This window comes from Octodon degus, unplaced genomic scaffold, assembly GCF_000260255.1.
Source record: "Octodon degus isolate 3935 unplaced genomic scaffold, OctDeg1.0 scaffold00155, whole genome shotgun sequence".
NCBI classification, from domain to species: domain Eukaryota; kingdom Metazoa; phylum Chordata; class Mammalia; order Rodentia; family Octodontidae; genus Octodon; species Octodon degus.
In genome coordinates, this window is record NW_004524731.1 from 4,110,756 (window position 1) to 4,131,720 (window position 20,965).

General features: G+C 54.4%; 1 protein-coding gene across 1 annotated transcript in view; it reads left to right on the top strand.

The window, feature by feature from the left end:
• Nucleotides 1-20,965, top strand: part of Csmd1 (CUB and Sushi multiple domains 1) — a 1,642,653-nt gene that overhangs the window by 1,345,799 nt on the left and 275,889 nt on the right. The window contains exons 18-21 of the mRNA XM_012517218.2: nucleotides 2,991-3,179; nucleotides 11,003-11,119; nucleotides 12,597-12,812; nucleotides 18,545-18,733. Of these exons, the coding sequence (XP_012372672.2) occupies nucleotides 2,991-3,179; nucleotides 11,003-11,119; nucleotides 12,597-12,812; nucleotides 18,545-18,733 (711 nt within the window). The remainder of the gene's footprint in view (nucleotides 1-2,990; nucleotides 3,180-11,002; nucleotides 11,120-12,596; nucleotides 12,813-18,544; nucleotides 18,734-20,965) is intronic.

The following is a 20,965-nucleotide window of genomic DNA, read 5'->3' on the forward strand; positions in this document are numbered from 1 at the left end:
ATTCCTCGACTAGATGTCTGTTAAGATTGATAGCTAACACAGGAGCCACCTTCGCTGTATGGAATGCACATTGCCTTAGCTAGACACGGGCTGCCCTCAGCACAGTCAGCCTCCTGTGTCTGCTGACAGCACATTTAAGCCACATGTTTTTCAAAGTTCAAGTGCAGTGAAGCATGTTCACATCATTTGTGTGCAGAATCCCTACTCTAAGTTTCAACTAAGAAACAGTTGGAGCAAAATCTATATGTGCTCCCAGTGCTGACTAAACCTGGTCCTGGTGAGTGCACCAGGCTTCGTCCTAGCATTCTTGGAGGCTGAATCAGGAGGGTGGCAAGTTTGAGGCCAGCCTGCCTCAAAATAAGACATAAAAAGGGATGGGGATGAGCTCACTGCAAAGGCTGGGTTCCCTCTCCAGCCCCATGCAAAGTAAAAACACAAGAAAATCCACGGGCCCTTGCTTCTCTGCATGCTGTCTCTGTGGAGGCCAAGAGGCGAACAGGAAAGCCCTGAAGAGGACTCAGGGAAACCCCGAGCAGGTGCCCCAGCCAGAGTTCTGTGCTCAGCTGCACCCCTTGGACGGCCCTATGGTGGCTCCCACCCTCACTGCCCAGGGCCTCCATGCCTGGCCACCCTGCTGAGCTGTCCTCGAGGTTATCATTGCCATTGCACCAGGGCACCTTCCCCTCCCCGCTGGAGCCCCAACAGCCAGCAATGCCGAGAGGCCTGAGGCCAGCACACTCCTAGCTCAGCCCCAGCATCCCAGACAGAAGGCAGACACAGGAGCGCAATGACAGCGCCTTCTGTTTACATGTGTGGGATTCTATGCTTAGATCTATGCTTTGATTTCCACTAGCGTCTGTCTGTTTTGTAACTGTAAATTCTGGGTGGGAAAAGGTCACTATTTCCAAACTTCTTTTAAATGCTATTCATTGTTGTGTTATTCTCACATACACATAAAGTTGTAATCCCCATCACTATTGTCCACTGCAGTGCAAGGAATATAAAGCTCTTTGGTCATACAGGAAGCCACCTGAAGGTATACCATGCTTAGGTGACTTTTCCAGAACCTGGGCGTCTTCATTAGGCTCTTCACTGGTGAGACACAAGACCCAAGACCTGCAACTTCAGGAAGGAAAGATTCATTTCTGCTCACGGTTTGCAGAGGTACAGTCCGCAGCCCTCTGGCTACAAGCCAGGGTGGCACAGAAGAGGGCCAGCAGGGGAGAAGCAGTCCATGGAGGGTCGTGGAGAGTGGAAAGCCACCTAAGGATGAGGAGTCTGTGCCTTCGAAATTTGTGAGAATAAGACAGACACCTCTTGCTCATGAGAAGGCATGCTTGTTAGTATTCAGGAGCTTAGAATGTTGGCTTAAGAAAAATTCTTGGGAAAATAAAGCCCTGTAGTCCTCTAGCTTTGGTTCCTCCCATCATTCAGCCTGCTGTGAAAACGACTCTAAGTTAGCTTCATCGGCTTCGCTAGTGCCAGCCACTGCGGGGCTAAGGGGACATTGCTCCTCTGTGCAAGCCTTGGGCCCTCTGCCGACTCAGAGAACCGCCGAGAGGCCAGGAGTCGCCAGACCGCCTCTGAGGGGTGAGGACTGGCTGCAGGGACTCAGAGAACTTTGGGAGAAGTTATGGCCCAGTCATGTGTAGTACAAGGACAGCATGCAACACAGAGGCATCCGTGTGGGGGAGCCTGGGACGGATCCCGGCACAGCACAGGACTCCGGGGTGCTTTGGGGCTGCGGGCTGCTGCGGGGTGATTCTGCAGCATAGGGCCCAGCGCCTGCGGGCCTCCGGGGAGCTGTAGTGGACTCAGTCGTGTCTCCATGATGAGCTCATTCTCCTGCTGCCCGCCTCCTGCAGGGGGCGCAGAAGGCTCCCTGCCCCCGCGCCCACCGCGAGTTCCCCCGGGTGCTCAGGAGGGTCCAGCAGGGCTCCCCCGGACTGGGCTCTTAGAGCACGGTGGAGCAGTGGCACTGCAGGCCGCCTGGCCTCCCGGGCCTCTCAGCCATGCTTTGCTGTGCTGATAAGGGAACATTGCTGGTTCCCAAAATCTCTGTGTTGTATTTCATGTATTTTACTTAGGGAAAGTGTACTTACAAATCACATCACTCAAACTCTGCCTAGTAATATGCCGGAGATCACAGGTGGGGATCTAATAACCTAAATAGGAGAAACAGTTTAAGATTTTTTATTATTTCAGATCATAGTTCATGTTTGGAGTTTAGTAAGTGACCGATACACACTGAAGCAAGCCTGCATTCTTTGTGTGTACAAATATTAGTTATTCTCTCCCTCTGTTCTCAGTTTGATCGTCTCTTAAACATGTGCTGTGTGAGATGAGAAACGTACAACAGAAAAGCAGCTCTTGCAGTGACGAGATCTGATTCCGTAACTTTGTTTTGCACTTGTGCACATGTTGTAGCTTTGGTTAGTTACACCACCTCCAAAGCGGCTGTGCTAAGTGCAGATTCTTGTATGGGTTTAAGAAATGCAATTTTAAAGAGTCCACTGCGCTGTAATTCTACATTGCATGAGGTGTGTCTCCAAGCATACGCGTGCACCGTCGCCGTATGATCACCCAAATCTAACAGGAACTTAAAGGACAAAAAAGAAGGGAAGGAGAGCTCAGAGATTAAAATCTAAAGGGGGAAACGTGGACTTTAGTAGCTCCTTGGTTTACAACAAAGAAAAGTGAAATTCACAGAAGGCAGTGAGTTATTCAGGGTTGCAGTAGGGAGGCATCACCGGGTGGACTGTGCAATACACATCCCTCCAATCTGAGCACAGGGTCAGCTGCATGAACTGGGACTTTTCTTTCCATGAATCGCTTGTTGGACGCTCAAGCGTGAATTCGGTAATGGGTTACTCCATTGCGTGTCTTCCCGGATCGATTGTGTCCGGAGGGCTGCAGAGCTTGGTAGCGCGGGCTTGCCCTTTCTCTTCCGCTCACCTCCAAGGTCCTCTGGTCCTGTGTTTTACATCTAGGTGTGACCCTCGAGTCAGACTCCTGCCTCGACCCGGGCATCCCTGTGAACGGCCACAGGCACGGCAGTAACTTCGGCATCCGGTCCACCGTGACCTTCAGCTGCGACCCCGGGTATACGCTGAGTGACGACGAGCCCCTGGTCTGCGAGAGGAACCACCAGTGGAATCATGCATTGCCCAGCTGTGACGGTAGGTGGCGCTGACCGCGCAGGTGCCGTAGGGAGACGCAGACTTCTGTCCTTGGGGAATCTCCCAGGTGTGATTCATCTGAAACTCCGTGAGCCCTAAAGTGTCGCACACCTAAAGTCCGCCCGCCGTATTTTGCTTACTATGTAAGGCTACTGCTTAGCAACGGGGCTGTCCTCCGGTGCGCAGGCTCAGTCTGCTAGCTCCTGTGCGCGGCATTCTCAGCAGGTGGGCCCACGCTCATTGACGCGTTCTAGGACGGGCCATCGTCCTCCCATCTGGGCTGAAGCGCGGCCCTTGCCTTTCCTGCACATAGCCCGTCTCCTGACCCGGCCCCCTCTGCAGCCCTGCTGGGCTCCCACGTCTTGCAGACCCTCCTTTGGGGCTGGCCACGTCTGACGTGCACCCACTCTGGGAGCCTCAAGGTGCATAGCATTCTCCATTAGAGGGTGACTGTACCTCACCCAACCTCACGCTAAAAGATGAATGCTATTTGTGTTGTTTGCAAAAAAACTTTGAGCATCTTGCCATCAGGCCGGAAAATAATCCTCTCACTATAAAATTGTTTCTATGGAAATAATGCGTGGGCAAGTGGAAGTTGGATGTACCAATGGAAATTTCCATCTGCTCAGTCATAAAGATTGTAAGCATTTCCTTCGAAGCATTATTTGTACATTTATTAAATATCTTGACTTCTTTAAGAACGCACTTACACAATAGGGTTTTGGTAAGAACCACCTCAGCCACAAACCACTAAAACCCACTGCCCTCTGCCACCAAGTGTCATCTGAGCAGCAGTTGGCATCCGCACGGAGCAGGCAGACGACGCAGCTTGGCTGAAGCACGGAGGACCCGGACCAGCGGCGTGGGGCTCTGGGTTCTGGGAGACAGCGATGAGCATCCAGCTTCCTGTGTGCAGGGCCAGTGGCCAGCAGGCAAAGGCAGGCAGCAGAGGAGCCCCAAGACGCAGGGCAAAGGCCACTAGCTACTCCTGCCGGCTTGGTGGCAATGCTGAAGACCACATCCCTGGGAGGAGACCACAGTTCCAGAATCGCCCGATCCCAGTACCAACTCCATCTTCCCAGAGAAGAGGCAGAGGCTGAGTGCCACAAGCCGAAGTGCAGATCAGAATGACCAGGAGATGCGGCCTCCCACCTGTGAGGATGTCCGCCTCCCAGGACAGAGGATGACAAGTGCAGCTGAGGGTGGAGAAAGGCAGCATCTCCCCTGAGAGCGGGTGTGGCGGGCAGTCCCACAGCCCTGGAATTCCATGTGGAGTTCTCAGGGAAGTCAAACTACGCTGAGAGGTGACCCAGCAGCCCCACGCTGGCCACGTCCACACAAAGGCCATCAGCATGCTGACAGCACATCTACACTCAGCATCCACTGCAGCACTATTCGCAGTTGGAAAGATGTGGGGTGGACCCCAGGATCCACCAGCAGACCACAGAATGAAGGAAACGTGGTGCACACACAGAGGATGCCATTCAGCTGCCAAAAGAACAGAAGCTTAAAGCCGGGTGTGGTGGCACAGGACCATGCGGCTGTGGCAGGATATCACGACGAGATCAGGGCCAGCTTGGAGTACGCAGGGAAGCCCTGTCGCAGAAAACAAATGGGAGAGCAGCTTCCTGCCACAGGTCACCTGTGAGACGGTACATCGGGTGCCAGGAGCGAGGCACAGCAGGCCTCAGTGGTGTGAGGAATCTGCAGAAGTCTGTGGAGTAGAGGTGACCAGGGGCTGGAGGTGGGGAAGAGGGAACAGCGGGGACACTCCGTGGGTCTGCAGTTACACCCAGACTAGAGGAATCGACCCAGGCCTGCCCGCAGCAGGGCGCCCACAGTAACGGCCGCATCAGGTTACAGGATAGATGGGTTCAGAAGATGGTCTTCCATGTTCTGCCCTCAAATTCTGAGACACGTGAGGCAACGGACAGACGGCATCGCTTTATTTGACCATGACAAATAAAGGCGTGCATCAAGGCGTCATGGTGTGCCCTACGAGTAGGCTGGGTGAGTATTGCTGAAAAAGCAAACTTAAAAAAATCTTTTTAAAAAACCCACAATTTTATAAAACCTGATAATATCATATAACACATGTAAATATTTGCCTCACTTTAGGGTTCTACACTAAAGCCAACCTTAGCACCGCCGCTCGCCGTTCACACACTTCCATTCAGCTACATAGGAGCCTAAAGTGCTTTGAAGTTCACCTACAACTGAAGGTGAATCAAGTATCTTACTTAATTTTCAAACATTTCCTAGAAGGCAAGCTCCTCATCACATGTAGCTACAGAGTACCTGCTTACACGCAGGCCTCAGGCTGTAGCAAAAGCCGCTGTGTGTTTGTACTAGCCTTTTCCTTTCGCAGTCACTGCACTAGAGATAAAGTGAGACTTGGAAGTGAGCACAGTAGACTGCTGTCCCTGCTGGGCTTTCCTTGGTGTGGGCAGGTGACCCAGAAGAGTGTGGGGCCCTTGTCCCCGGCTCTGGCCGTGGGCCTCCTGCTCCTGCGGTGGACACAGAGCCAAGGAAGCTCTCTGATCGTGAGGGAGCTGCACACCACCCGCTCCTCCGCAGTGGGACCCGACCTGGCCTCCCTTCAGTGAGCAGGACATGAGTGCGCCTGAGAGAGGCTCCGCCTGAAGCCCCTGCGAGTGCTCGTTCCAATTTTGGGCTGGATTTCTCTTCATGCAGAGCAAGGTTCCATGACGTTGTGCATTACACACTGCCTGTGGTTGGTGACCCAGCACGGGTCACTTGACACTCGTAACATTTCAATATCTAACCAGGACTGCTGCTCTCCACCTCTGCCCAGCAGAGCACCGCCTCCTGCTTCCTGCCTCTGCCCCGTGACCCCACAGGTGAATGGTCAGCTTCCTCTGCAGGCCTCCAGGTCTCCTCCTGCAGGACTCGCACCTTTCCTTATGCCATTCCACACAGGTTACCCTTAATGCTTACAGTCCTGGCCATAGAAGAGAAATGTTTGCAAATGGAACCAGGATTTTGAGGAACGCTTATGTTTTGCAAAACACATTGTTCACGAGCAGAAGCGTTCCAGAGCCGCCATGTCACTGCGCTGTCTTCCACTTTAATGTGTGGGAATTTGAAATTTAAATGATCTCAGGGTTTGGTAACGTAAGTATCAGTTATTAGTTTTGCTACAGTGGAGCAGGTTTCAGAAATGATTAATTTGTGCTAAAGGTTATTAATAAATCTAATTCTGGGAGATGTTAGAGTTTGACGTGTGAATTTTAGTCCGTCATGGTTGATTGTTTTCATTTAACTCAAAGAATTGCTCTCTTAGCCCTTTGAAATCTCAGACAATCTCTTAAATCCTATGGGGCTTTATTGCAACAAAACATATATCAATCGGCTATTTAAACATTTAAAATCCATGGCTTTTAGAAAGCAAAATAAAGCAGGATAACTTAGAATATCTTACATCACTGAAAAACGATGACACTCCCAGCATCTCTTCTGTCTTTGCAGCGCCGCTGTAGTTCAGCGTAGACATCCTCTTTACAGCCCAAGCTCTGGAGCACCTAAGTGCAGGGTGCTGCTACCTGGCCCTCCTCTCCCGCGGTGAGGGCCGTGGGCGGGACTCTCCAGAGTCGGTTCCCTCTGTAGATACTCCTGGGACTGTTACTCTTTCTGCAATCATTTGTCTAAACACTACTGTATTTGCATCCCCACGGCAGAAAAGTCAGTTTATCAGCAGTTTGTTAAATCACACAAAGAGATAGTTACTTTATTAGACACAGGAAAAATGGCCGAGGGTGAAGAAAAGAAGATTTTGTTTCCTGAGGGCGACATTCAGAAAGTGTCACAGTGGGCCCCGGAGGAAGCGTGGGAGGGTGACATCCAGGGAGCTGGCCCGGCGCAGGTGGGCGCAGGCAGGAGGAGGGTCGGGAAACGCGGCTGTCCTCGCCAGGCTCCGGGCCTTCAGCGGAAGTGAAGTCAGCATCAGTAACCGCTTCATTGTGTGAGCGCAGTCCTTGGCCCTACGCAGCAGAGATGCAAAGATCCCTGCGACATTTTGCTCTGAGCAGAGCTGTCTTCATAGTTATGGCAAAAAGAAAGAAAAGGCAATGATGGATGAAGAGGGAAAAGAAAGAAATCAGACACGAGGTGCCGTGGTCTCTTCAAGGAAGTGTACAGGAAGTGGAGCTGGGGAATGGCAGGGGTGTGGGTGAGGGGTGCTGCGGCTGCACGAGAGATGGGGCGCCAAGAGCGTGTCCTTGTCCAGTGGCAGTGCGCACTCGGTCTGAGTGCAAGGAAGAGGCCGCACTGAAAGTGGGAATCTGGAAGACCTCACGCGCTAAGTGAGAGGGTGCGTCGCCCTGGGGTGAATGCTCCCTTGCAGGGAGAGGCCGCCTGGCGCGGCTGGCTGCTCCCCTCCCAAGGCCGACACCCTAGGGGACAGTGGCTGTGGCCTGTGACAACAGGCTCCACAGTCAGCCTCACCCTTCTGCAGTCCGGTGAGTGGTTGCTTAGCCACCGACTTCTTAAATCCTTTGACTCAACTTTCTGGGCCATGATGACTGAGTGAACTTCACTTTATCAGAAGAGTTTGGGCAGCTTAGGAGGAGACAGGCTTCAGAGGGCATGAGGACAGTGTTAGGCATGAACCCACGCAGCCGACCAGACCAGGCATCCTGACACAAGTAGAAGATTTATCGGGGGCATCATGCAGGCTGGCTTTCTCGTGGAGCGAGACCCAGTGAACAAAGGGGGAACAGGAACTTTATAGGATCTTTTAGGGGAGGGTAATTGCATGCTGGAACAGCTGAGGGAGGGCTAACCTTGGCAGGCCCCCTGGTCTGTGGGGGACCTTCCATGTTAACAAGGGAGAGTTCCTGTGGTTGCTTGCCCAGGTCAATCAGGTGAACCTGTTCTGTGGTTTTGGGCTTGGCTCTGCGTGGGGCCCAAGGGGAGAGAGTTTGGGAGCGGGCTGCCTGGGAAACTTGGAATCCAGACCTATCAGACAGGATGATGGGGCTCCGGTACAACTCCAGGAAGCAGAGAAGCAGAGCAGGCTTTCGAGTCCCGTGGAACCCGGGAACCTCAGCGCGCAGGGGCTGAGGACACTGGGTGAATACAGCTACTCCTGGTCTTTGGGTTCCCGGCAGCGCCTACCCTGTGCTCAGGGTCCGCCCTAGAGCGGCCGTGGTGGTGCCCACCTGGCTCTGCGGCCTATAGTCTTCACTCCCCCATCTTTCTGTTTGTTCTCCAGGGGGACGTGCTGTAGCGTTCCGAAAGTGAGCTAGTCTTGTTCTTAGAATAAGTCTGCCTGATTATCAGAGGATTTTTATCCAACTTGTTTACCTCCCTCTCTACACTGTAAGCTTTAGTATGCCATAAACTTCCCTGTCTTACTTGTTTAGTTGCCCACAAGTGAAAAAGTGCTTGAAAAGTAGATGCACGCTCCTCCTCGGTAGATGGCTCTGAGTGCAGGCTGGACATTCCCAAGCTGGCCCGGCGGAGCGGGACGTGGTCCCTGTGACACACGGGGGGATCTAGCTGGGGTCCCCACTCGTCCTGTGCTAGTTTCTGCGTAGTTTGTCTCCCTGGAAGGTGTTCCTCTCAGTGTATCTAGGGGCTTTTCTAGATCAGTAACATAGCTGGGAAAGTGAAATTCCAGCAGTTTTAGCTTTAAGGAAAACAAAAGGGGAATTTTTCTGTGCTCCTTGTAACTATCCAGAAGAGTGCAGAGTGCAGAAGGACACAGCTTCACGCAGCTCAGATTACGGGCAGCTAAATGTGGGGCTGCCCGGGGGTGGCACCCCACCTGGGGTCGCAGCCAGGGCCCACATGAGCACTGGGATTTAAGGCAAGGCGCGGAGCTCCTCTCTCCTGTCCACTCTTCAGTATCGGATCAGAACCCAACCCGAGCCCTCAGTGAGGCAGATGCCACTCGTGAAAGCCTGCACTGCGTGTGCAGGCTCACGCAAGGCCTCCCTAGCGGGGGATGAAGCTGTGGCGAGCTCGCACACCTTGGGGCTGGGGTTGGCGGGGGCGGGCTCCTTGCAAGGCCTCTTCCAACTTCCTCCTCCTTGGAGCCCCCAAGCCTGTGGTTGGAGACCTGGGTTCTGTGCCCTGCGTGTGGACGGCGTCACGCAACTCGGGCTCTCCCCAGTCCACAGCCCAGGGACTTTCCTTGATGGCTTCAGGACGGAGGGTGAACTAATGAAGCTTGGATTGCATAATTTGTAAATGTAGCTTGATATGAATACATTTTTATCAGTTTATGTAGCATTTGCTTTTAGGGAATAGACAGCAACAACTTTGGATGCATGAGATCTCCATTTTATATAAAATGCTTTAAAATTCTTTTGGTTAAACCCTTCAGAAAAATGAGAGGAATGAACATGTTAATTTATGCTAATCTGGCCATAGACAAATCAGAGTGACAAGTGACTAGTCCCTGTGTTCAGAGCAATGTTCTTCCCGTTTCTGTTTGCACAATGGTCACCTGCTTAGGTTCTTGTGTGGAGTCCTCCTGTCCCCTGAGGTGGAGGTGCTGAGATTCCCTCTACCTGCTCACCCTACTTGTGTCCACATTCACGGCGCTGTGGCCTCTTGCACCCCCATCCGCTCCCCCACGTGGAATCCAGGCTCCTACGTGAGAGGTGCATGTCTAGCCCAGGTCTGCCCTCTCCGCATCCGACATCAGAGCTTAGGAACTCAAACAGTCACGAGGTGGGAGCTCCTGGCCTTTGTCTATGTGCACTGGAGTGATTTCACTCAGCAGAGGGCCTCCAGCTCACATGCAAATGACAAGATTCCACCTCTTTTCTCCACCTCGGACTGCCCCATCTTTGTTCCCCTCGGCATGAGTTCAGCTGGCCGTGTCCTTTCTTGCTGCCATGACTACTTGTGCAGAGTGGGAGCACAGCTCTTCTCAGCGAGCCAGGTCCCCTCCTGGGATGCAGGACTGCTGAGCATGTGGTCGCACTGCTTCCAGATTTTAGGGCTCAGCACACTTTTCCTGACGGCAGCCCTGGTTTGCATTCCTGTGGGTCACGGGTGAGGCTCCTCTTTTCCATATCTTTGCCAAGTCTGGGAACTCAAAGACTATGCATCCAGGAGGAGCAAGGAAAGGAGTAGGGAGGCTGTGGGGGCAGGAGGGAGTGTGCCCAGTGTCGCAGGCACAGGGGCCAGTGTCTCTCTATGGCTGAGAACAGCTAGCTGATGTTCCGGAAGCCAGGACAGAGGCTGCTGAACACTGCCCACAGCAGAGGTGACACGTGTGTGCAGAGAGGTAGAAGTGCCAGTGACCTGATCCGGTCATTGTACCCAGAACTTAGGCAGAGAAATGTCACATTGTACCCCGCAAGTGTGCACAATTATTGTGCATTTAAATTTGTAAATATACACATTAGAAAATTCTTGAAAGCAGAAGCTACCCCTTATATGGTGTGGACAGCCTGTCGCTACGTTCCCCTGAGCTTGCTATGACCTCATGATATTTCCTCCCTTCAGAAACGACTCTGAACTCGTTTTGAATGTGGGGACTTAGCCGCCTGGGCTCACACCCACTGCAGGGCGGGCGGGGGGCGGCGTCTGCGTGTCCACGACTCTGTGCTTCGCAACCCCGTTGCTATTCCTGCTGTACTTTGCGTTGGGTTTGATGTCAGCTCAGACACCCCCTGTGCCCTGGCTTGTCAGGATTTGGGGTAAAATAAAGTTGGATCTCTGCCTTGCTCATGAACGTGACATGGGGTCCTGGGTTAGTCTCCTGGCATATTCAGTGCCACTTTAAATGTTTTACACTGGCAATCACTGCTAGGCTATAACCCCGGGATTATTTCTGTCATTTGAAGCCCTGTGTGGAGGCTACCTGCAGGGGAAGAGCGGAACGGTCCTTTCTCCCGGCTTTCCGGACTTTTATCCCAACTCCCTCAACTGCACGTGGACCATCGAGGTGTCTCACGGAAAGGGTAAGATGGCAGTGCGGGCTTCGGATTCCTGGGGAAGCGTGAGGCCCAGCAGGGCCCGGAGGGTGCTCGTGTCCAGAGGGGCAGGACAAGAGCCAGTGTCCTTGGACAAAGTTTAGGACTTTGGTTTTTACCTTTAATAAGATTCTAGAAGAACGATGGTCTTTAAATTATCGGAGCTACAAGTAACATAGGTTCCCAGGGAGCCGAGCCGTGCGCGCGTGGCCCGCTGTCGCCGCGAGGGTCCAGCCGGCAGTGAGGAGCGGCCTGCGACTGCTGGCTAGAAGCGGGCGGCTGCTGGGCTTCTAGCTTTGATTATGCACCTGGAAAGTCTGTGCTCTTGCCTCACACTTGAAGTTCACCCACTCTTGCTACATAAGAAATAACTCATTTTACACAGTGTACCGATGCCTTCCCCCGAAGTACAGGCAAGTGTGGGAGGCAGGAGAACTCTGTGTGCACGGGCAGGGTGGACTCTGCGCCCAGGGCGAGCTCCAGGAGCTCTGTATCCTCTCCCCCTGGCTGGATTTTCTGTCTCAAGTAAACCATTTAGAATTGTGACCCATACGTGCTGTGCAGACGTGGTCTTTTGACCCACCCTTGGATTCAGCTTGGTGTTAGAATGACCTAATTTATTATCTATTCTGTCTTACATCACACTACCAATGATATACAATAAAGATCTTGGCCGTGCAGCACGCTAAGACCAAACAGGAAGCAGGTCATGAAGCACCAGGTCCCTTAGTCAACAGACTGTGCTACCTAAGGGGACACATTCACGGCTCACGGTGTCCCCATCAACTCAGGCACCAGAAGCAGGGCTCAGTGTACCGTCTGAGTGGGCACAAGCAAAGCAGGCAGCAAAGTTCCGCCCTCCAGGACGGTCCCTCGCAGACCCTTGACACATGGAGCTGCCAGCTACATTTTCTGATGGGCAGTTTAGCACAAAAGGGAAAATTATTTTGTCCTTTATCCCCTGGGACAAACGCTGCTCCCGAGCCCAGGGGTTATCCTAGAATGTGGGCCTCACAATCCTGCCCACATCACCTCCTGTCCCTGTCCTCATTTCCACCTGTCCCTCCGTCTACATTGATGTTCACGTGTGCATACAACCACGGTGAGATCTCCATCTGTGCCGGCCCCCTTCCATGCTTCCGTGTCGGTACCCTTGTGTGTCCACAGAGAGCTGTGCGCGGCTCCTGCGCCTGCCTCTGACCCTACCTGTCGCCTCTTCCCACCTCCATTTCCATGGACGTCTGTGTCGCTCCAGATCTGCACTGCAGCGCGTGCTGGAGTGCTTGTTCTTACTTCCCTGGTCTTCACTTCTTCTTTCTGTGCACTTTCCCCTTAAGCTTCAAGGCTAGAGTTGCATCTTAAGATGGCATTTTAGTTCTTTGGCTCAAGGCTTGGGTGCCCGTGTTCTGAGAAGCAGCCACGCAGCTGCCCCTCCTGACTGTGTCCCCGTCTGTCTGTGGCTCAGGGGTGCACATGATCTTCCACACCTTCCACCTGGAGAGCTCCCACGACTTCCTGCTCATCACGGAGGACGGCAGTTTCTCCCAGCCGGTGGCCCGGCTCACGGGCTCCGTGCTGCCCCACACCATCAAGGCCGGCTTGTTTGGAAACTTCAGTGCCCAGCTGCGCTTCATCTCAGACTTCTCCATCTCCTATGAGGGCTTCAACATCACCTTTTCAGGTATGTGGGTCTGCTTGTCACGTCCTCGCTCTGGTGAAAGCCTGCCTTCTCTCACCCTGGTTCCCTCTGCATGGGCTTCTAATCAGAGATGGCCTCCCAGAACCCGGTGGAGAAGCTTAGCTCCTACCAGGCAGGGTGTGAGGACCCCAGGGGCCACAGCACACCAGGCCCTTGTAGATTGTACATCCTCATCCTGGGAAATGTATGCGTAGAGCATCTTTTCCTAAGAAGCCCACCTGCGTATGCTCATGGTCACCTGTGTCCTACTTGAGGATGCTTCTGTCCTGCAGAGGTGACCTGAGGGCCAGCTGTCCCCTGACCCCACTGGCTGCCCCATCCAGTGGATGCCAATGCTGCAGGAAAGCCACCAGGAGAGCCATGTGGACACAGGGCCACCTTCCGCTCAGTGACTCCAGAAGTCTTACTGTATTTGTTTGTTTGTTTTCGTATTTTAGGGAAGGGTCTACAGGGTGTTCAGGGTCTCATTACTAGATCAGACACATAGTGATCCACCTGTTTACAGCCTCCCAAGAGCTGGGATTATAGGCACACGCCACCATGCCCAGTCTCAATCGAGGTCTCAGCATGCCCTGAGGTCAGGGCTGGCAAGGCAGGCCCAGAGATCAAACCCCGGCCCCTGCGCCTGCTTACAGGTGCTTTAATCTGTTGAGCTATTTGGCTGACCCTTAGAAGTCTTACTGTAATAGAGAGACAGTATTTGTGTTGGACTGATGTGATGGCCGACATATTTGCATGGGTTAGATTGCTTAATTTGCATAATTTTATGCCGTAGGTAGTAGTACGGTTTTGCAGATGAGAACACAATTACGGAGACACATTTGCCAAAACCGAAGCCACCCACACATGCAGGATGCATTCGATCACACGGCTTCGGAGCGAATCGTGCGCAGGCCCATGATTGGTGGTGCTCACTTCCTGCCCCAGGCAGGGTCAGCAGGGGCGAGACCGTGGCTGAGAGTGCTAACGATGTAGGGATGAGACTTACCTGTGTCTGCACATGGGGCACCTGGAAAACCTGCTTCCCGTCAGTCTTTGCAGCTCAGATGTGATGCCACTTTCTATGATTGTCTCTGGATGCCACAAACAGGGTGGCTAGTGCGTGCGTGCGCTCAAGGCGCTGTAGTCTGCAGCACCGCTCCCAGCCTCTGGGGGCGCAGTTGCTGCGGCTCTGAGTGCTCACCCTCTCCAAGCCCTGCTGCGATGGAAAGCTCGCTGTCTGCTCCGCGGGCTCTCAGCTGGCAGCTCTCTTCCTGCCGCGGACACCTCAGGACTTAGTCACGGTCACTAAGTCCTGCGTGGCCGTGGCAGCACGGAAGATGAAGCCCTGTCCTAACGCTGTCCCCAGGGGACTCCTCTCCGGTTCCCACCAGTGGCCATTTCTCCTACACTGACTTCGCAGGGCGCTGTCGCCGCATCCCCGGCAAGCGCAGCCTCTCAGGCTGGCGAGGCCTACTTCAGTTCTTGGGAGTGCGCCGTGACATGCAGCAGTCATGAAACTACTCACTTTGTGTATCAAATGCTTAAGTCTGCTTAGCGCTAATACCTAGATCCCGCCCTCCCTCCCAGCACTGGCCCCTGCTGGCCCCAATTAGGGCTTTGGTGAGGAGCTGGCCCCTCGTTGCTCTTTTGATCATGATCCAAGCCGAGTTTCACGGAGCACTCTGAGGACAGAGGCGGCGCTGGTGTGAATCCGCAGATCCCAGGCTCGGATTTCCTCATGAGTCTGTGAGATGTTTTTTTCATTTTGTTCCATCTGCTTCTCAATTCTTTTGTCTTCTGTGGCACTACTGCTGGTGTCCTTTAGTGCAGGTGTCACAGAATGGAACGCCAGAGGTGGGCATGCACAGGGCCCAGGGATTTGCTTCTCACAGCACTACCGGCCGGGCCAGCCCAGGTCAGGATGCTGCATGGGGGTGGGGGGCACAGGGCAGGACCTCAGTCCTCGCGGGAGGGTAATCCCACCCCAGCCCTGTCTCACCCCAGGAGCCCCACTGGGCCTCCTCCCAAGCCCCCACAGGCTATTTCCAAAATAGGAATTTTGGGAGCCACATTCAGATCACAGCAATCGTCAGAATGCTAGACAGGAAATCTAGCCGTTTGTCCTAAGTTCCTTTATACAAGCAAGTGACAAACAGGACAGTGCCCTCCTCCGGATCCATGGAGCTCTTTGGGGGCAGCTATCAGATTCTGTACTGGCGTTGAACCCTAAGTGCAAGCCTTTGGAGCCTTCCAGCAATCCCCCACACAGCCAGGGCCTCAGAGCACACACCTGAGCATGAGGCTTCGCCGTCAGGACGCCCCTCCCTGGGCAGAGTCCCGTGAAAGCCCAGATCATACCTGCGACCAGAGCAGCTTCAAGGAAACCGCGCTGCTCCGTCTCGAGGAGGAGCGATTTCCCTTGTAGGCGCTTTGCCTTGAGCCTGGCCCAACGGTGCTAAAATAGTGATACTTTATGGAGAACCCAAAGGAGTGGCAGTTTTATTATACAAACGATGCATTTGCCCTTCAGTGGATCCTGCTGACGTTCAACAAAAACAGTATTCGTCTCTTACAGCTTCCTCTTGTTCTTCGTCCAGCTCCCCCCTTTCTTCTCAAAGGCTTTGTCAAAGCAGAGCCTCCCAGGCAGTGTCACTGTGGACCTTGGTGGCAATTCGGGGAGCATGTCCTCTCTGTGCTCTGGTCAGTCTCTGTGTACACCAACACACCGAGCTACCCCTCCACACTTCGCCTTCTGGGTCAGCAACTTTCAGTGCATTCACACAGTTCTCAGGCTTTTCAAAACTAGCTGAAGCTGGGCTGCTTTCCTCCGTGCACTCCTCTCTCCACATAAGTGTGCTCTCTTCAGACTCCACCAGGCAAGTGCCTTCCATCCAGGCCTGCAGTGTCTGCCGTCCACAGCCTCTTCTCTCAGAGCAGAGTGCTTGGTCCCCTGGTGCTCTGGGGACTACCCATGTGCGCCACCTCCATCCACTTCCTACGGCCAGGGCAGGGGAAGAGCAGCTGCTGGAGAGCCTGCAAGCTCATGGGTGAACACGAGATGGCTGGGGCTAGAGGTGGAGATAAGAGGGAAGGGCCGCTGTGCACCATGCCTACAGGCCACTTCACGTGAGGCCACATACACAGCACTGGGGTGCTGACTGAGTGCAACAGGAGGCCATTGCAAGCGGTGAGTAGAGGCTAATGTGCTCAGCCCTCTCCTGAGGCCTGCCTAAGGGACATGTGACCTCAGCGGCAACTGACTCAGTAACCCCAGTAGGAGAGACACTGGAGGCTCAGGTTCAGTGGGTGTCAGAGGGTGGGAGCTCCGTGGCCTGGCTGGGAGGTCCTTGGCCTGGCTGGCTGGAGAGGGTCAGAGCTTTTAGAAGAAGCAGACAAAGGTGCCAGGTAGACAGAACACATCAGGAATGAGGCCTGGTGGGGGGAGGATGGGAGTGTTTTGCCTCTTGGAAAGCTGAGGAGAAGCCCAGAAGAGATTGTCAAGAGCTTCAAGCCCTAAAAGTGGTGAAATTTAAAAAAAAAAAAAATACTGAAAGCCGGCAGTACACAAGGTGACGGTAAAGACAGGAAAGGGGACTGGATGGCGCGTGGAGATGCGAGGGGAGAGGGCGAGGTTGGGGCTGGGCTCCACCCTCCAGTGCAGGGAGGGTGAGCGTACGCATCACCTGCTGGATGTAGGGGGAGAGGGGAAGGTGCATCCTACAGCTGAGAAATGGAAGCCTCATCTGAGAGGGAGGAAGAGGACTGAGGACCCCGGCCAGGGTCACAGCTGGGCTCACAGCAGCCTTGGGGTGGGGGACTGGAGCAGCTGACATAGACCAGGGCCAGTGGAGAGGACAGGACCCCCGAGACACACAGCCTTCCGACCGTGTGGTGGCTGGTGACCGGGAAGGCAGCTTTGCTGGCCTGAGTGGTGAGTTGGCCTGCTCGCTCATCCGATTCCTACCATGGGTGCCCACACACATGCTTATGAGAGCAAGCCAAGTGGGTAAACCGCAGAAGAAGAAGGGCTAACTGCTAGGAGCAAACTTTCCGTTGGAGGGAAGGCAGCATGACGGGGCGACGTGTGGTCCTCGGGTTTGACAAGAGTTTGGGAAGGTGCACAGCACCAACACACAGCAGTGGAGGCTGGGGCAGCCAGCCTGAGGACCCCGGCACAGCCCCATGGGTGGATGTGCGACCCACAGCCCCACACCACACTGCCTCAGGCTTCCGATCTGCCGGGCGCTGTGAAGGGAGGACGCGGGCCAGGCCCAGGGGTGGAGGACTGCCGTGCCTCCTCTTGCAGTGTGAAGAGCACGCAGGAAAGGAGGAGTCGTCTGCCCCTTTTGCTAGAGAGTTTGGTTGTTTTCAAATGAATCGCAGAAGATTTTTCATTTTCTTCAAGTGCACAAAATATCCCTGGGTTGGAGGAGAATCGTATCAGGAAGGTGCCGGGCAGTCTGCCGGATCGCGACGTCTCCCTTTCCGTATTTCCTGGAGATTGTGCCAGTGCTTTCTGCGCGACAGGCTTTCAACGTGTTTATTTCAACTAAATGACATTGTTTGTGTTCTCTCTTCTGCGGGCACATTAAGGTCAGATGTACACGTGTACTTCAAGAATGACCCGCTTGGGTGCGTTAGATACCTGGAGCAAGTTCTTTGCCTAAGAGAAGAGCGCAGCCAGGGCAGGAGTGGGAGCGCTCTGCAGAGGTCAGCCTGTAGGCTGGGTGGGAGGAAGGACACCGTGGGAGGGCTCCCCGTGGGGCCTGACAGGAGCACGCTGAGGAGATGTAGGAGTCAGCAGCCTGGAAAGGGCGCACAAAGATCACATCCACAGTCCTGAGGGGAAAATGATGAGCTTCGCACGTGCAGAGCAAGTCTTAGAGCTTGGCGGCTTGGAAGCCCACACTGGAGATCACAGCCGAGAGAAAGTGCCCTAGGAAGGGTGGCGTAGCTCGACCTCTCCCTCACCAGTCTGGAGCGCGGGCCCTTGCCTCCTCCTGGTCGGCCTTCCAGGGTCCCTGTCCCTGTCCCACCCCTCCCAGGAGGAGCTCATGATGCTGACTCAGCAGGGCTGCCGCAGGCATCACAGAGAGGGGAGCCGCCAGGCGGGCAGAGCAGACAGGACGCTTCCCGCGGTCTTCCTGTGCCCACAGCAGCCGGACGTGGGCTTCCTGCTGGGCGGGGGACCAAGGAAGCCAGACGGGGCTGCTGGGGACATGTGGGCTCCAGGTGGTGCCAGCCCCGGCTCTGAGCCCACCTGGTGGCGGGCGGCCACACCAGCCAGCGGCCTCTGCCCTAAGGACAGGTGGAGCACGTTCTCCTTGAGTGGGTCACAGAAATGCCAGCAGTGCACGGAGTGGCCTCGATGCCCGTGAGCAAAGCCTCACTTAGAGAGCGCGGAGCTGTGGCCTTCCACGGAGGTAGATTCTAGAGGCGACCTCAGGGATGGGGACCTCATCTCGTGCGCCGGGCCTCGGGCCCCTCAGGCCGTCTGAGAAGGGCTGTGGCAGTGAGAGCACAGCCCCGCCAGGCTCGCAGAAGGGTGGTTTTAAAGCGCGGCGCGGCTTCTTACCTGCTGCTTCGCAGGCGTCTCTGTATTTCAGGAATTCTGACGCCGACGCCGCTCGCGCGCAGAGGATGCAGCCATGCGCCCGCGTTTTCTTTTGCGGGTTCTAGCTGCAGACTGCTCAGCCTTTCCCAGCGCCCCTCACGCTGTCTCTCTGTCCCAGAGTATGACCTGGAGCCCTGCGACGACCCCGGCGTCCCCGCCTTCAGCCGCAGGATTGGCTTCCGCTTCGGCGTCGGGGACACGCTGACCTTCTCCTGCTTCCCCGGCTACCGCCTGGAGGGCGCGGCAGTGCTCGCGTGCCTGGGCGGGGGCCGCCGCGTGTGGAGCGCACCTCTGCCAAGGTGTGTGGGTAGGTGGTCACACGCTTCATTTCATTCATCCCGGGAGCAGGGGCCGGGGGGGGGGGCAGGGCTGGCTGGCAGGGCCTGGCCTGGCGGGTCGTGGCCTGGCGAGTCGTGGCCTGGCGGGACCTGGCCTGGTGGGACTGGGCTTGGTGGGACCTGGCCTGGTGGAACCTGGCCGTGGGCGGGCGGAGGCTCTGCGGGAGGTGGTCCGCAGGCGCGGGGCAGGGAGAACTCGAGCAGCTAGGACGGGAAAGCCCATGTGTAGTTAAGTATTGTGGTGAGAGGGGCGAGGGGCCAGAGGAAGACACCACCCCGTGACTGCCTGGACTGCCAAAAGCTCCCTCGCTTGCGCCCTCCCTTCCATCTCCTCTTCTCTCCTCTCTCTCCTTCTCCCCTCTATCCATCCTTCCTCTCTTCCTGTGCTAGGGATTGAATAGAAATTCTTTACACTAAGAACCAACCCCTGCGACCAGTCCTTTCCCCCCTAATTTTAACTTTCAGAGGCGGGGGCTCACACAGTCACAGATAGCACAGGCTGGGCTAGAATTTGTCATCCTCCACCTTCTGCCTCAGCCTCCCAGTGCTGGGATCACACAAGTGTGCCGCAAGGATGCCCTTAACGAGGGACTGCTGGTGGTGCTGAGATGTAGCAGCCAGCCTAGGTGACAGCTTAGAGCTAGAGGGCTCTGTCCTCGTCCTACCCAGGGCAGACCTTGTCCCCCGAGCCCCTCAGCCCGGCCTTGGTGGACCGCCCTTCCCCTGCAGTGCTCAGGCTTCGGGATGCTGGCTGAGGCCTCCGGGAGCATTGGGAATGGAAAGTCCTCCCATCCTCAGCGGTGGCTCCCAGGACACAGCCTCTTGCTGCAGTAGGACATGCAGGAGGAGCAGATGTGGCCAGATAGGAGTTCCCAGCTCTCGCCAGCTCAGGGGACACGCAGCCAGCTCAGGGGACACGCAACCAGCTCAGGGGACATGCAGCCAGCTCCATGTGGTGACGTCCTGACCACCCTGGTTTCCCAGGACAAAACCCAGTGGAAGGAAGAAGGCTTCCTCGTGGGTCTACAACACTGCCTCCAAATTCGGAGTGTGAAGTCCTCTCAGGCAAGAAACAACTAAGTGCACTTTCCGGCTCCAAAAAAACAGATAAGGGTCTGCTGAGTGAGTTCAAGAAAAGGTGAAAGTGGAGTCTTTTTACTGAATAATTCTGTGACTGGAGAGGTAGCTCAGCAGCGGAAGACCCCTCCTGGAAGCACGAGGTCCCCTTCCCTGGCACCAAAAATAAGAGAAAGAGAAAAGAGAAGAGAAGAGAAGAGAAGAGAAGAGAAGAGAAGAGAAGAGAAGAGAAGAGAAGAGAAAAAGATTACCGAATAATTCAAGTTACTGGACAAAATACAAGTTCTTTAATAGAACTTAAAAAAAAACACTTTTTACCTTTAAGTATTTTATAGGATAAAAAAATTCAGTGAGGCCTTACGGCAAAATATTCTGCCTGCAATTTGACTTAGGTTGATTTTCTTTTAGTGCTAAATTAAATTTATCATCACATCATCATCTTCCTCCTCCTCCTCATCTTCATCATCTTCCTACTCATCTTCATCATCTTTATCCTCCTCCTCCTCATCCTCCTCCTCTTCACCTTCATCATCTTCCTCCTCATCTTCATCATCTTCCTACTCATCTTCATCATCTTCCTCCTCATCTTCATGATCTTCATCCTCCTCCTCTTCATCATCTTCATCCTCCTCCTCCTCATCTTCATCATCTTCCTCCTCATCTTCATCATCCTCCTCCTCATCATCATCATCACCATCATCTTCCTCCTCCTCCTCATCTTCATCATCTTCCTCCTCCTCCTCCTCATCTTCATCATCTTCCTCCTCATCTTCATCCTCCTCCTCCTCATCTTCATCATCTTCCTCCTCCTCCTCATCTTCATCATCCTCCTCCTCACCTTCATCCTCCTCCTCCTCCTCCTCATGTTCATCATCTTCATCCTCCTCCTCCTCTTCATCATCTTCATCCTCCTCCTCCTCATCCTCATCCTCCTCCTCCTCACCTTCATCATCTTCCTCCTCCTCATCTTCATCCTCCTCACCTTCATCCTCCTCCTCCTCCTCATCTTCATCATCTTCCTCCTCCTCCTCACCTTCATCATCCTCCTCCTCATCTTCATCATCTTCATCCTCCTCCTCTTCATCATCTTCATCCTCCTCCTCACCTTCATCCTCCTCCTCCTC